General features: G+C 33.1%; 1 protein-coding gene across 4 annotated transcripts in view; it reads right to left on the reverse strand.

The window, feature by feature from the left end:
* The window catches only part of MIB1 (MIB E3 ubiquitin protein ligase 1), a 114,581-nt gene that overhangs the window by 10,934 nt on the left and 88,291 nt on the right, over positions 1-15,356 (reverse strand). For all 4 annotated transcript variants that reach the window (XM_039844801.1, XM_039844810.1, XM_039844785.1 and 1 more), the window contains 7 exons: positions 14,204-14,336; positions 11,402-11,488; positions 9,034-9,195; positions 6,878-7,059; positions 5,028-5,220; positions 1,568-1,646; positions 152-265 (listed from right to left, as the gene is read on the reverse strand). In XM_039844801.1, coding sequence (XP_039700735.1) covers positions 152-265; positions 1,568-1,646; positions 5,028-5,220; positions 6,878-7,059; positions 9,034-9,195; positions 11,402-11,488; positions 14,204-14,336 — 950 coding nt within the window. The remainder of the gene's footprint in view (positions 1-151; positions 266-1,567; positions 1,647-5,027; positions 5,221-6,877; positions 7,060-9,033; positions 9,196-11,401; positions 11,489-14,203; positions 14,337-15,356) is intronic.

Consider the following 15,356-nt stretch of genomic DNA (forward strand, 5'->3'; position numbering starts at 1 on the left):
TTCTTGTAATGTAACAAGAGCAAAACCATATGTGTTCCTCTATAAATTCAGGTCATATACCTAATGTTTTTTACAAGGTCACAGTGTACTATATGTGAGAAGTTCAGGAAAGTCCCAACCAGAAGGCTAATGCTTAAGAAAATCCACTTACAGATATCATCAGTGGAATCTTCTGAACTCTTCCCTCCACAACACATAATGAAAGGCACTCTTCGTTCAACTACTGCCCGACACTGCACACATTTTTTCATCAGGCTAGCACAGTCTGGAAAATAACAACAGGAGACTTCTTACAAAAGAGAACATAAAGAGGGTTGCCTTTCTCTTCTCATTCTTAAAACTTAAATTTAACACTGAGATAAACTACAGCCTGCTTGCCAAACCCAATCAGTTGCCTATCTTTGTAAATTAAGTTTTTATGGAAAACAGTCCCACCCAGTCATTTACATATTGTGTATGGTTGTTTTGACACTAAAACTGCAGGGTTAAATAGTTGGAATTTAGTTACTATGCAAACCATGTGGCCCACAAAACCAAAAGTATTTATATGACCCTTTACAGAAAAACTTTGCTAACCCCTACACTATGGCAACTTAAATAACCTGAGTTCTTTTAACTTAAGACAGAACTCTTTCTACATGCACTCTGACAGTTGACAATAGCCATTATACTAGTCTCTGGTAAACAGAGACAATTACTCATGGCAGATGTTACAGTAGAAAACCTGGATCCTTTCTTTAGTTTAGGAGATGTCTATCAGAGTAAAAAACAAACAAACAAGGCTAAAGCAAATCTATGCCAATGAGATTAATCTATCATACAATTTGTATAATATGTTAGCTAGATACATTAAAAATCAATGCCTACTGACTGAACTATTTTATAATAGGAAATGCCATTTTTTACCTTGGACCCATTTACATAAGGTATAAGTTATTAAACATGTTTAAAATCCTTCCTTGACACATGTAAAAAACAAAAGGAAGAGGAGAATATTAATATTGAAGAGTGTTTATGAGCTTGGAAAGAACAAGTGAAATATATAAAAGCAAAGTTAAAAATGTTTCTTCAACTTTAATATTATCTTCACAAAGAAAAGATTTCTGTAAGTTCTCTTGACATAGAGGTTAAGAATGCTTAAAGCAACCAGAAATTATAGCCTTGAATGGATGCTGTGGGTGGTTCACTAGTGGGGAAAATATGCATGAGAGGCAATGTGAAGGTGATGATAAATGAAGATGTGCCAATTTTACATGTGAAAAAAGGTTAGACTAAACGTTTCAACATTCATTTTTAGAAATAAATTTCTATTGTGTGAGATCATTTTATGCTAATACAAATGAAATCAAAATTCCATATAGTGAAACACTGCATATTCAATCTTCTCTAAGGCTCAGGAGGAAGAATGAAAATAGGTGACATTCTAGTATAGAGAAAGAAATGGAAAGTACTAGAGGCCTACCAACTTTTTTGCTCATGAATTATCAAAAAAAAAATTCAAAGATATAATTTGTTTTGCTTTCTATTTTTATAATAATACTGAGGAAGTTTTTTATGGGTTACTTACTCTCACAAGCACACATGTGTCCACATGGTTGAAAAAGAACAGCTGCTTTCTTGTCAGAGCATACCACACATTCTTCAATCTACAAAAACAGAGGTTATAGCACAAGCATGAACATCTACAGAGAAAACTAGTAACTCAAACAGTGTCTTTTGTATAGAAGCAATCTAACATACTTGCTAAGTTTCTGACTTTGACTTTGGTAAGTGATTCAAACCAGTTGGAAGAACAAATTTCAGTCTCCCACAGCTTAAAAGACTAAGACCAGGGGTGATCTTTCCAACTCTAGGATTATACATATAGGCTTCAGGCCTATTCAAGGTCAGATTACAGTGAAAGAAGTACTTACCTTTAATATAACAATGGAGCCCCCAAACTGCAAACACTAAGCAGTATACCACCAGAATTGCAACATGGGGAACAGAACAGGAAGACTCTGGAAATGGGTAGCTAAAGGATCCATAGCTTCAGGTAAGCACAGTTTTCATAACTCCCAACAAAGGTTTTCTTCTCTCATAAAGGCTAGGGCTGAGGACTATGGCTAAGTTTCAAAGATGTGTTAGTCAACTATCTAGCTGGTTGTCTAGTAAACTCAACAGAAAAGTAAGTACAATCTGGATGAAAAAAAGAAATGAAATTCCCAAATGTTAGCAACTAGAGAGATAGACAAAAGTCTTGAGAGCAATGATGGTAGGGAGGTGAAACTCTGACTAATCTAGCCATTTGTATGTAAAGAATATTTTCCTATAAATATATTAGAACTACAGTGCTAAGTACTGGTCAAAGATTAAATCTAACAATAAAAAAAGAGTAAATATGTGTAAAGTGCTTAGTTCAATGTCTAATATAAAACTGGTGCTCAAAACATGATAATTCTCTTCTCCTCTCTATATAATAATGTGCTGGTTTTTAAAATGGTTCCCAGTGCAATCATCTATGTACCTGAATTGCTTATAATGTTTTAAATAATCTAGAAAATTGATCTAATAATCATTTACTTAACAATTCACCTATTATTAAAAGAGAAGAAAACTTTATAACCATAACTTTTTCCCCCTTCCGGAATTTTTCCTCAGGTTACATTCCCAAGAGTGGAATTACTATATCAAAGCATGTTTATTTTAAAGGTTTGTGTATATATATTATCAGGATGGTCTCTCAAATACATGAACCCATTTACTTAGCCTCCAGTAGTGTTAAGAGAATGCACACTTTCCACTTTCTGGGATAAAAATTTTTTCAATTTACTTTTGCTAATTTGACAAGAATGGTTAATAACAAGTCATAATTTTATAATTCATATTTCTATAATTGCAAAAGAGATTAAGCTTGTTTATTCTTCCTCTCTCCAAATACTAGTTTTATCATCTGTTTCATCTTCAGTGAAGATGTTCATTATCCTTTAACCACTTGGGGTCACTATTTCTTTATCTTCAAAGACTCTGCAACCAACCTGGCAAATCTGTTTGGTGGGTATGTTAGTTTTTGTCCTTTTCTACAGGTTTGAAAACTCCATTATTTAAAAATCAAATTGAAAGCTTCCTAATTTTCAGAATTCAGAACTGGTCTAAAAAGAAATGACAGCATATTCCTTTCCTCTACCTCCCTGTTCTGACAACCCTCCTTGGTAGACTTTGTTTTTTTTATTTTGTCTGTATATCATAACACAGTGGAAAGAACAGAGACTTAAGAATCAAGACTACTGCATTAAGATCCATCTGTTAGTATCCTTTGAGCTTCAGTTTTTCAACTGTAAATATTAAAGTTGGACTAGAAGACAGTAAGGGCTACTCCATATATGAAACCCTGCTTTGGAGAACCTGGGGCACTGAACTCACTCTACATCTGTCTTAAAGCACCTACATATCCTACATGGCAGAGTAGCTTTTAACTTACCTCACAGTTTGCCAAGAGAATACTAATTTTTAGCAGAAAATTATATACATCTGTCTGGACTACGAAACAAATGCTCAATAAAGGTTTGTTGAAATAGGGCTTAATCTAACAAAAAGTCTCAAGCACAACAGCAGAATACACAGACCAATCTTAAATAAAGAGAATGGTTTACGTTTTTGTTCTTTCAGATTCTTTCCAAAACTGTTACTTTGTAATCAGGTAACTAAAGCAAATTATAAATACCAAGTAGAATAATCCATATTAATTAAGCAGAGTTGACCACAGATATAATGCATATAAACGCCAACGTAGTGCTTGACATACAATAAGTGCTGTTAGTTCATCCTTCTCACCTTTACCAACAGATTAAGCAGCTATATACATACTCCAGTATCTCTCCAAAAATAGCTTCCTTGTACTTTTTCCTGTGCCAAATATTTTACCAAACATGTATTCATTTGGGTCATAAAAAACAGCTGGTCTTAGAAGGTACCATTAAAAATGTGAGAAGCACTGGCAAGATAACACCTTTTAAGTCTCTGCCAGCTAATTTATCATGAGAAGTACGTGAGTTTCTTTCTTAATTAAAAAAAAAAAAAAAACATCAAGAGAAAAATAAAAATAAAAAGAATAGAATGGAAAATGTATAAACTTCATAAATGAAAGCAAAGAAAACCAACATATCTTTTGGTTTAAGCCACTCGTCTTGAAAGAAATCATTTGTCAAAGACTTAAATCTCACTTTATACACACTCTCTCTCTCACACACACACACACACACACTAAGAAAAACTAAAAAAGAAAATCAATTATTTTAGTAAACCAAAATGAGTAAGATGGTATTGTTACAATAAAGCACGAAATTACATGAAAAAAGAATGAAATCTGAAACCCAGAAAAGAATAATACTTCTCAAAAAGCAAAAAGAGTCAGACAAAATAAAAACTTCAGAGAGGATACAGAATTTGGCCATCACAAATTACAGGATGATCAAACTTTATTTGTGCCTCCTAGCAGCAGGATTCAATACTAAATGAGTCTGTGAAGTTTTCTTGCCAAAATGTTTAAGCTGACATTTAATCAAGCCATTAGATCTATTTTCCAGTTTACAAGAAACACAGAGGATAGAGAAACAAACCATGCCATGATAAAAAAATAATAATAAAATAAAATAAATCCAGAACATGTGACATTCTACAAAAAAAAAATTGACTGAAATTTTACAAATATGAATACAATACAAAACAGTCTATACTCTCAAAAAAGATGCAATATGCAAGTAACTACAATACAAAGTAGAATTAAATACATCTTTGGGTTACAACGGACTTTGAAAGTGAAATAGGTTGTTACTTTTATTCTTAACTACTGTAGTTTACATATAAAGAAGGAAACTCCTAAATGGCTTCTTGATAAATATATAAATTATATATTACTATATTTAGATCAGTCTCAGGAAGAACAAAATTAAACAGACACCTGGCATCATATAATCTTACTTATCATTAACTGTAGTTTCAAAAAACTACATAAAATGATAAAATACTATATACTAAAAACATGTTACCTTTGTCCTGGATTGAACTTGTTCTTTACAGATGAGGCATTTCTTGACTCGTGGAGAACATAAAGAACAGGTAGCAATATGTCCACATGGGCCAAAAAGAGTGTCTCTCTTCATATCTGAGCACACCATACACTCTTCTAACGTTTCAGAATCATTACTAATCATAGAAGGACTTCGAGAACCCACTTGACCACTAATAAAAGAACATATTTCTAATCAAGCCTATCAGAATATTTATATTAAAAATTCATTAACTAAAATGTTTTTAAAACATTTAGATCATTAACATATGTAAAATCAGTTTTAATTATGTTAAAAATTGTTTTAACATCCATATATTAAACATTGTATTTTTCTACTTATATACATCTCTTCATCTTTACGTATTTCTAGTACTATTCAAATTACAAATTAAATCCTCACCCAATGGAAAAGGGTGAATCTTCTAACAAAGAAATCAAAACCACCAGTTAAAAATTTAAACATAAACACAGTTTCACTCAGAACCTGTTTTATCTATAAAGAACTGGCTGAGGAAGGCATAGGAATAAAAACATCCTAACTAGAGCCCATGTTAGTTACCCTAACTACAGATAGGAGGAAGCATCATTGGAGTGCACAACTGACAAGGCACTTTGAAAATATGTCACTGCAGCTGCTGTTCTGATATTTCTTTAAGTCTATCCTTGAGGAGCATAAAATTCTATTCCAGAAAGACAGAATACATCTAATAAATATATAGATACAAGACACAGAAATACATATATATGACCAACTACAGCTATAGAAAAGGCATACCCTGTTTTTACTACAATCTTCAGAAACTTACAAACATGCGCACATACACACAAGCACGCACACACCACACACACATAATTTCATCTTTGACCCAGTGTTAAAGTTATTACTGCAGTACTTATAGTACCTTGTATCTATTTTAGGTGCACTGTCTTTTTGTAATAGAATTTTATTACAAAAAGTAATGTTCCTTAATGACACACTTAAAAAATGTATATATCTCATTATATTGATTTCCCTAGAAGAAAGCTCTAAGCATAGATTCCACAGAGATGTCATTTCATCGCTACACATAAATTATGAGAGGCAAGAGAGTACAAAGGTCAAAGGATAACTACTGAGATGTTTAATGACAAGAACCAGGGCAGTTATAGTTGTACAGCACCATTTGGATGAAAAACTAATGAGATTGTACCTTTTTGTATGTCTATAGTATCTCAGAAGAAATTTAGTTATATCATAAATAATTAAAATCACTGACATATTTTACTTTTAGAAAAGAAAACAAGTGTGAAATGGACATCATCAGAGAAAACTCCATCAGGAATTGTTTCATTCATTTGTTCATACTTTCAATCCTTCATTGATACTTATTGAATGTCAAAATCAAGCACTGTGCAGGGTGCTAGAATTATTACAGAATATGTGTGATATATACCCTGTTGGTGAGTGAGTAAACTGCCTTTCTTTGAAAAAGTCTATTAAATTTTAAGTACATATAACATTAATCACAGCAATTTCACTAGTGAGACCTTTTCTTATAAATTCCTTTTAACATTTAGGAGTATTAGAAGATCAGACTAGTTTAGAAAAGTTTCTTAGAACTTATTACCCATAAAGCATCATATTTAATAATGTAGAGAATACGACATGAAATAAGAGACACTGAGTCTTAGGTAAATTTTTAAGGAAGAAAAGGTCAACACAGAGATAGAGGAAGAGTAAAGATAAAGACATTTTCAAGTAATCAAGTCTTCCATTATGAAACCTATGAAACCACATGATACTTTATGTATAAAATATTAATTTTTATGATAATAAATAATACAAACCTGACTTTTTCTTTATGACACTTTGCCAGTGCTTTGCAGAGACTTGGATCAGGACAAAGATCAAGTGGTGACTGACCCTTCTTATTTCGAATGCTAAGGTCAGCACCATTAGCAGCCAAGAAACAGGCAATAGAAGCTGCACTCTTCTTCTCTGCCCCCTGGGTACCAAGGCCCATTATTAACTGAAATCAAATGAAAAGAATCATTATTTTCTCTTTAGGAATCTGTTTTCAATTCTTACCACCAGATAGATAGATAGATAGATAGATAGAGATAGATAGATACACACACACACACACACACACACACACACACACGTATGTATGTATTGTATTAATATGTAAAAATACATGTCTGGAAGAACTTATTTAGTTATGGTGGACACTTAGGAATTATAGTCCTTGTATCCATTTCCCCTTCCCTCCTAGCCCCAATTTTCTCAGGCATAAAGTCAGAGAACTGACTCAATCTCTAGTTTTAGGACCACAGATGGCTCAAACCAGTCAGATATCGACCTGTGTGATTAGTTCAGGAATGACACATAATCCAAATCAGGTCAATTAAGGCCAATAAAACTCAAGAACGGGGCTTCTGATTTGTGATATTGAGGAAACAGTACTTTCTTTTCTACTCTATTTGGCTCTGGAGCTGTCAGCAACCAACTTCAAACAACAAAGGATAAGACAAGTGAGAAAAAAACCAGTACCTAGGAATTGAGCCAAGAAATAGAGAATAAGACAAGTAAGTTCTGATATCATCTCAGCTATTGATTCAAACATCTTATCTGAAAAAAGCCATAATAACTGTTAACATTTATGGAGTGTCTACAATGGACCAAGAACTACTTTAAGCACTTTCCACGAACTAACTCATTTAATCTTTACTACCTTATGGAGGTAGTTACTCCCTTCCCCTCCCTTATTTTAAAATGAGAAAAATGATGCACATAGGAGTTAAGAGATTTACCCACGGTCATATAGAAAGGCAGCAATTCTCAATCACTTTGGTCTCAGAACCCCTTTACATTCTAAAAAATGATTCTAAAATTCATATAGAAAGGTGAAAAACTTAGAATAAACACCTTTGGAAAAGAAGAAGAAAGTTGGAGAACTTACACTACTTGATTTCAATATTTATTATTAAGCTACAGTAAAGAAAACAGTGGGTTGGCAACACGTAGCTAAAGATATAGATCAACAGCTAAAGACATAGGTCAATGGAACAAAATATAGGATCCAGAAAGAATTCATATATGTAGTTAATTGATATTGGATAAAGATAGAACAGGTGATTCAGTAAGAAAATACAGTCTTTTCAACAAATTGTGCTAGAATAACGATATCCACAAGCAAAAAATATGAACTTTGATCCATATCTCATAACACACACACACACACACACACATTCTCATTCTCTCTCTCTCTCTGCCTCTCTCTCTCTCTCTCAAAATGAATCATAGACCTAAATTTAACAACTAAAACTTTATAAACTTCTAGGTACAAAACAGGAGAAAACTTTATTGACCTTGGGTTTGGCAAAAATTTCTCAGGTAGGATACAAAAAGCGGAAACAATGAAAGAAAAACTGATAAAACAGACTTGAACAAATTTAAGAACTTCGGCTCTTCTAAAAATACTGTTAAAAGAATAAAAAGACAAGCCAAAGACTGGGAGAAAAATATGTGCATATCAACTACTAATAAAGAACTTATAGTCAGATTATATGAAAAACTCTCAAAACACAATAGTAAGAAAACAGCTCAACAAAATAATTAACAAAAGCTATGAATAGACATTCATCAAGTATATGTAGGTGGCAAATAAGCAAATGAAAAGATGTTCAATATTAGCGGTCATTATGGAAATGCAAATTAAAACCACATAATACCACAATACAGCTATACTATTTGAATGGCTAAAGTTAAAAAGGAAGAACCAAGGAACTTTTGGTAAGAATGTGAAGCAATTTAGTTAGTATTGACTAGTACTTAGTTCATAAGTTCAATTTCTACATATGTAGCTCTGATAAAATATTTTTATCAGATGCAGGTTAAACCAGTCATAAACATAAGATCTTGCATAAAATGATGTTCAATAACAGTAGTCATTAGGTAAATGACTTCCACTCCCACTGAATTAAAGATTATCTTTACTCACTGTGTTTTTGGATGGCTCCCAGGCAGCATCAACCTTCCCTACATCTTGCATATCTTGGAGCTGGCGTAGCTGAGACAAGGTGTGATGCCTCAGAGCTTCATGTAAAGGAGTATCTCCATCCTTATCCTGGATATCTAATTTGGCACCAGCACGGACCAAAAGCTAGAGAGAAAGACATCTCATTTTGCTAAAGTATCCCTGCCCACAAGAAATTACAACATATCTAAAGTAACAGTGAAAGAGTGTTCCACCTGCCTGAAGCTAATAATTTGTATATATTTGATTGCTACTATTCTATGCCCCTGTGGCTCCTTACAATAGTGATGACATCTGGTTATTCAAATATATTGAATCAAAGAAGACAGAAAGAAATGAGGACCAATAAGTTGTTTAATTCACCCATTCTCAGATCAAGATAGCTGTGGGAAATTTAGGACATTTTTTTTTTCCTTTTAATTTCAGATACATGAGGTAGGACATTTTAAGTACTTTCAATAGGACCAAACAATGGAGTTCAAAAATTTCCATTATTTAAACAAACAAGCAGAAGTTATTTTTTATTCCATTCTCTTTGGTCAATTTTCTCCAGATGTATGGTCATAAGGAAAGTCTAAATATCATAGATAAATGAAGAGTTTTTAGCGAGGAACTTTAACAATAAATGAGAAATGTTTGCTAAACTATAATCTTTCCCATAAAATGCATAACTGATATATTTCGATAGATATTTTAAGCAGTAAATATAACTTTATTTAAAACTTTGCTTATGGTACTTTAACAATTTTCCTAATCTTTTCTACAAATGCTATCAGTTTTAGAAAACGCCATACACAGAAACCAGTCTCAAGCATATGATCTTACCTGTCTTAGCAAACGACACCATTTTAGTTTGTTTGTCTGTTTTTACTTTGTTCCCAAAGGTTATATAGAATGTCACTCTAACGCAATGTTTCCCAAATTTGAATGTGCATCAGAATTTCCTAGAGGGCTTGTTAAACCACAGATTGTTAGTTCCCACCCCTGGAGATTCTGATTTGGTTGGGCTGATGTGGAGCTCAAGAATTCACTTTTTGATTAAGGTCCCAAGTGATGCTGACGCTGGTGATTCAGCCTCCAACTTTAAGAATCATTGTCCTACCAAAACATTTTAAACAGATCATCTTTCAAAAATTTTGCCCAGAATCACCAGATAAGCAAAATAAAAGAATATATTTGTATTTTGGAATCTGTGCAGCAAAAGTCTAGCCAAAGCTTTTAATTATAGTGCAGTCTCAATTATATAAATAAAGAGGAAATGTACTTTTAAAAAACTAGTTTATAAAAAACAACAAGTGTTGGCGAGGATGCGGAGAAAAGGGAAACCCTCATACATTGTTGGTGGGATTGCAAAGTGGTACAGCCACTATGGAAAACAGTATAGAGGTTTCTCAAAAAATTAAAAATGGATATACCCTTTGACCTAACGACTGCACTTCTGGGTATTTATCCAAAGAAAACCAAAACAATAATTTGTAAAGATCTATGCACCCCAATATTCATGGCAGGACAATTCACAATAGCCAAGACACAGAAGCAACCTAAATGCCCATCAACAGACAACTGAATAAAGAAATTATGGTTCATATATACAATGGAATATTACTCAGCCACTAAAAAAATGAAATCCTACCATTTGCAATGACATGGATGGACCTAGAGGTTATTATGCTGAGTAAAATAAGTCAGACAGAGAAAGATAAATACATATGATTTTACTTATATGCAAAATCTAAGGAACAAAAAGAACAAACTAATCAAAAAGAGACTCACGACTATAGTGGACAATTTGGTGACGGACAGATCGAGGGGGTTGGGGGGGATGGAAGAATGGGGTGAAGGGTTAAAGAAGTACAAATCAGTAGTTGATAGACGGTCACAGGGATGGGGGCATGGCATAGGGAATGCAATTAGCATTAATATGCTGGCTTGGTGGAGGGCCAAGCGAGAGAGGGAGCAATTGGGGGGATTGTTTTATGAACTATATAGATGTCTAACCAATGTACTGTATACTTGAAACTAATTAAAATAAATAAATAAATTTATTTAAAAACTAATTTGTATGTTACTCTGAAATTCTCTGATTTAATATTCTAGGAATTCACAAATCTGGCAACAAAATTATAATGAGACTTTGAATATCTGAGTTTTAAGATATTCCCTATTATAAATTAAACTGATATGAAATATTAGCCTAAAATCATAACTTTTACATCCAACTATGCCTTTTAAGAAATCTAACAATGCATTATTTGAATTTTCAAAACATTCTAGAAATCTTTCTGGTTAAAATACAAATGTAAACTAAGATTCATGTTAGTAAACACTTTACCCTCACAATCTGGGTGTGCTGTCGTTCAACAGCAAGATGTAGGGCCGTTTGTTGGTTCACATTCTGAATATCCAGGTTTGCATTACCCTGAAGAAGAACAAAGTTTACATAGTTAAAATCTGACAAATGTGAAAAACACTATAACTGCTTTAACTCTTTGTGAAGAGTAAACACTAGATACGATTGATCACTTTCCTCTTCTCTAGCTGCTGGGACACTGTTTTCACATGGTAACAGTTGTGGGTAATATAGGAAGAATAGAGGCAGCAAACTTTCTGAAGTAAAACAGTAGTTTAAAATTAATTTTATTATGGTGACTTCATCTAAGAACAGTTAAAGGACAGAGTACACTACAGAGTCAAAGAACTCCATTTCTATCTCCATTATAGAGCAATGAAGACAATCAGCTCATCTTAAATGTAAATATTTCCTGAAAAGTTATATTAATGAGCCTTCATACTGGATTTAGATTTACTTCAATGACTACTTGCTGCATAACTGGGCTCTTCCTCCTTCAGTGAAAAGGAACTGTGCTTGAAGGTGAGAAGACAGTGCTTAATTAGTACATAAAAATACTTATTAAAAGAAAGCAGAAAATTCCACTAGGGTCCTGGGATAGCTAAAGAACTATATGAGAACAGCTGAAGCCAAGGAAAGGCAATGAGAAGCAAGACCACTAAACTTGACATCAGGGGACCTAGGTTCAAGTGCTGTCACATGAGTTTTGAGAATTTAACCATTTCATGCCTATTTCCTCAGCTCTGAAATGGTAATAATAGCACAACCTCTTTCACAGGGTCAATCTGGACATAAAAAGTAACATGTAAAACTGCCTAGTACAATGTCTGGCATAATAAAAACAACAATGAAATTAAGAAAAGGGCTACAAATTCAAAAGATAAATTTTACCATTCTGTTTATGTCTTAGAACCATTCACGCCCTCTGATTACAACCCTGATAACCAAACTGTGCCTTTGCTTGGAGCATCAGGACGAGCTGAAACTCCAGTGATGCTACAACATAATTCCAGAAGATGGGAGTTTCTGGTTTGTTCTTGTTTCTTTGAGTGAGGTCATGAGGTATCTAATCTCGGCTTGTTTTCTTATCATGTCTATTCTCATATAAATGCAGAAAGTGAGGGACTTCCTTTTTAAGTTTCCCAAACTTTTCCATCATTTAGATTTTCCACAGTATTCACTGTATGGATGTACCATAATTTGTTTATCCAGGCACTAGTTGATGAACATTTGGTTTGCTTCCAGTTTGGGGCTATTGTGAATAAAGCTGCTACAAACATTTAGTATGAGTATTTGCAGGGAAATGTGTACTCAGTTATCTTCAGTACATATCTAAAAGTGGGATTGCTGGGTTTTATAGTCAATACATGTTTATACGAAAATGCCAAATTGTTTTCCAAAATGGCTTCTTAGAAAAACACTAGCAATGTTGGCGTATTCAAACTGTGCCACATCCTAATCAACACTTGGTTTTTCTGGTCTTTAAAATTTTAGTCACCATAGTTGGTGATTAGTAATATCTCACTGTGATTGTAATTTCTGTTTCCCTCATGATCAATGGTAATTTAAGCAATGTCACAGGATATATGGTCAACATACAAAAAAGAAATCGTATTTCTTCTGTACACTAACAATATACAATTAGAAACTGAGATTATAAATACAATTTATAATATCAGAAAATTGCTTAAAGATGAATCTAATATGTACAAGAGCAATCAAATTCTCAAAAGACTTTTTAATAGAAACTAATATTCTATTTGTAATATACATACAGATAATCAAAAGATCTAGACTATTAAAGCAATTCTAAGAAAGAATAACAAAACTGGAGGAAGATTTACTCTATCTGATTTGAAGACTTACTATAAAGCAACAATAATCAAGACAGTATGGCATTGGCTTAAGGTCTATCTATTGGATTTTAGATACAAAAGATTTTATCACAAATAATTCTCTACTAAGAAAATTAATTTTAATAAGAAAGATTTAAAATGGCACAGTAAAGGTAATTTAACTTTTGAACTATTTCTTTAAACATCTGTAATTTATGGAAGGTCTACCTTATGCTCTGGGACTTAATTTCACATAATGTATTAACTACTAAATTTTTCTGCTGTTTCATTCATCTTAACTCTACTGTAAATTCCTTAAATCAGGGATTACAGATAATTTTTTGGCAACTTCAGTGCTTCTATATGACATATACTTGATTGAAACATTTAAAAATTTTTCTAAATATACTAAAACACCATAAAACTGCAATTAACAGGATCCCGAAAAATTCAAAGTTATAAAAAGTAAAGTCATCTTATTTCTGAGATGAATAAAATGACTAAGGTGAGCCTGTGCTGCTATTCAGCCACAGATCTCAGGGGTCTAGCAGTAGTCCTGAACTGAATCCCCATATCCTGGCTGCAGACTGGTGTTACATGATGGCAGCTGGCCACACCAGCTTAAGATGGTTCTTGGTTCTATGGCAGCTATTCTGGGAGATCTTTTAGGTGATGCTCATTTCATTGGACCAATCCAGGAAGACTGTGCAGAAGGAATACTGGGAACTGAGGGACACACACACAAATACAAACGTGCACATACACATAAACACACAAACTTCCCTCCATTTAAGAACCGATGTTAGGCAGGAGACTGAACATGCACTGTATCTGAATTTACATCATCATAGGATTTTACTGTAACAAACTAATAGGTAGTTGATTAAGTATTAAAAAAATGGATGGAATGGTCCAAAATTGTTAAAAATTGTTGAACTGCTTTTCCTACCTGATGTACCAACAGTTCAGCTACTTCCACATGATTATTAAGGGCAGCCAGATGCAAGGCAGTATAACCATCATCTTTCTTCTCATCCACAATCCATGGTCTTGGTAATTTAGATAGTAAAACACGCATAGCACTGAAAGCAAAATTTATGTTATTTTGACATTTACATAATTTAATACTTAATAAAATATTTTCTTTGGGAAAATATATTAAAAAACACTTGAAATTAAATAAAAATATTCCTCTTTAAAGGAAATTACATTTAGAGATGAACAAATCTCCAATGTACAGCTTTTTGATATTTTAAGAGGCAAACAAACTATCACTAACTGGAGAATAGAATCAAAATAGAATGGGAGTGCTACAAACGGGAAACATTATCAGGGGGAAAAAACCAAAGGGTTAAGAAATATACCCTAATAAGGACATAATTTTGGCTCTGTGGAATCTCTTAGGGTCAATTTGAATACTATATATTAATGAAAGAGTTAATAAGGAACAAGCACACAACACCACCAAAGCAGAAAAAATAGTGATAATTAAGACAAGTTTTATGTAGCTGGCAGATTATCAGGAACTCTGCAGAGTTAAAAATGTGATATATATCATTTAGGAGTGCTAAATCCAGTTGATATCAAAGCATACAAAAAGGGCATTATAATCTAATATTTAAAATTTAAGAGTCAGTAACAAAGTATTTCCAAAACAAAGTTATCCACAAGAGCACCAAAGAGTAAACCATAAAAAAGCAGAAGAACTAATAATCAAGAAATCACAGCTTCTTAAAGAAAAAGCTAGCCCACCCCAAAACTTTTCTTGCCATATATCAGTAATTTCTCTTAACAGAAATGTTTTATGTGGAAAATTTATAACATAATTTAGAAAAAAATCTTAACACATTTACCCACTAATTGTTTTTTTGTTTGTTTTTGTTTTTGTTTTTGGCTACGACCTAAGATAACTGCACCTGTAAGGATAACTGTTCCTTTAAGGACTGCTGGACTTGGCACAAACAGCACTAATCACTGATTTTTCATACACACACATACACACACACACATATCTATTGAATGTTTTAGATCTATATATACACATATATACATGACACTGAATCTTCCCCCACATCTGAAAAAAAAAAAAGTAAACACAGAAA

This window comes from Pteropus medius, unplaced genomic scaffold, assembly GCF_902729225.1.
Source record: "Pteropus medius unplaced genomic scaffold, Ma_sr-lr_union100, whole genome shotgun sequence".
NCBI classification, from domain to species: domain Eukaryota; kingdom Metazoa; phylum Chordata; class Mammalia; order Chiroptera; family Pteropodidae; genus Pteropus; species Pteropus medius.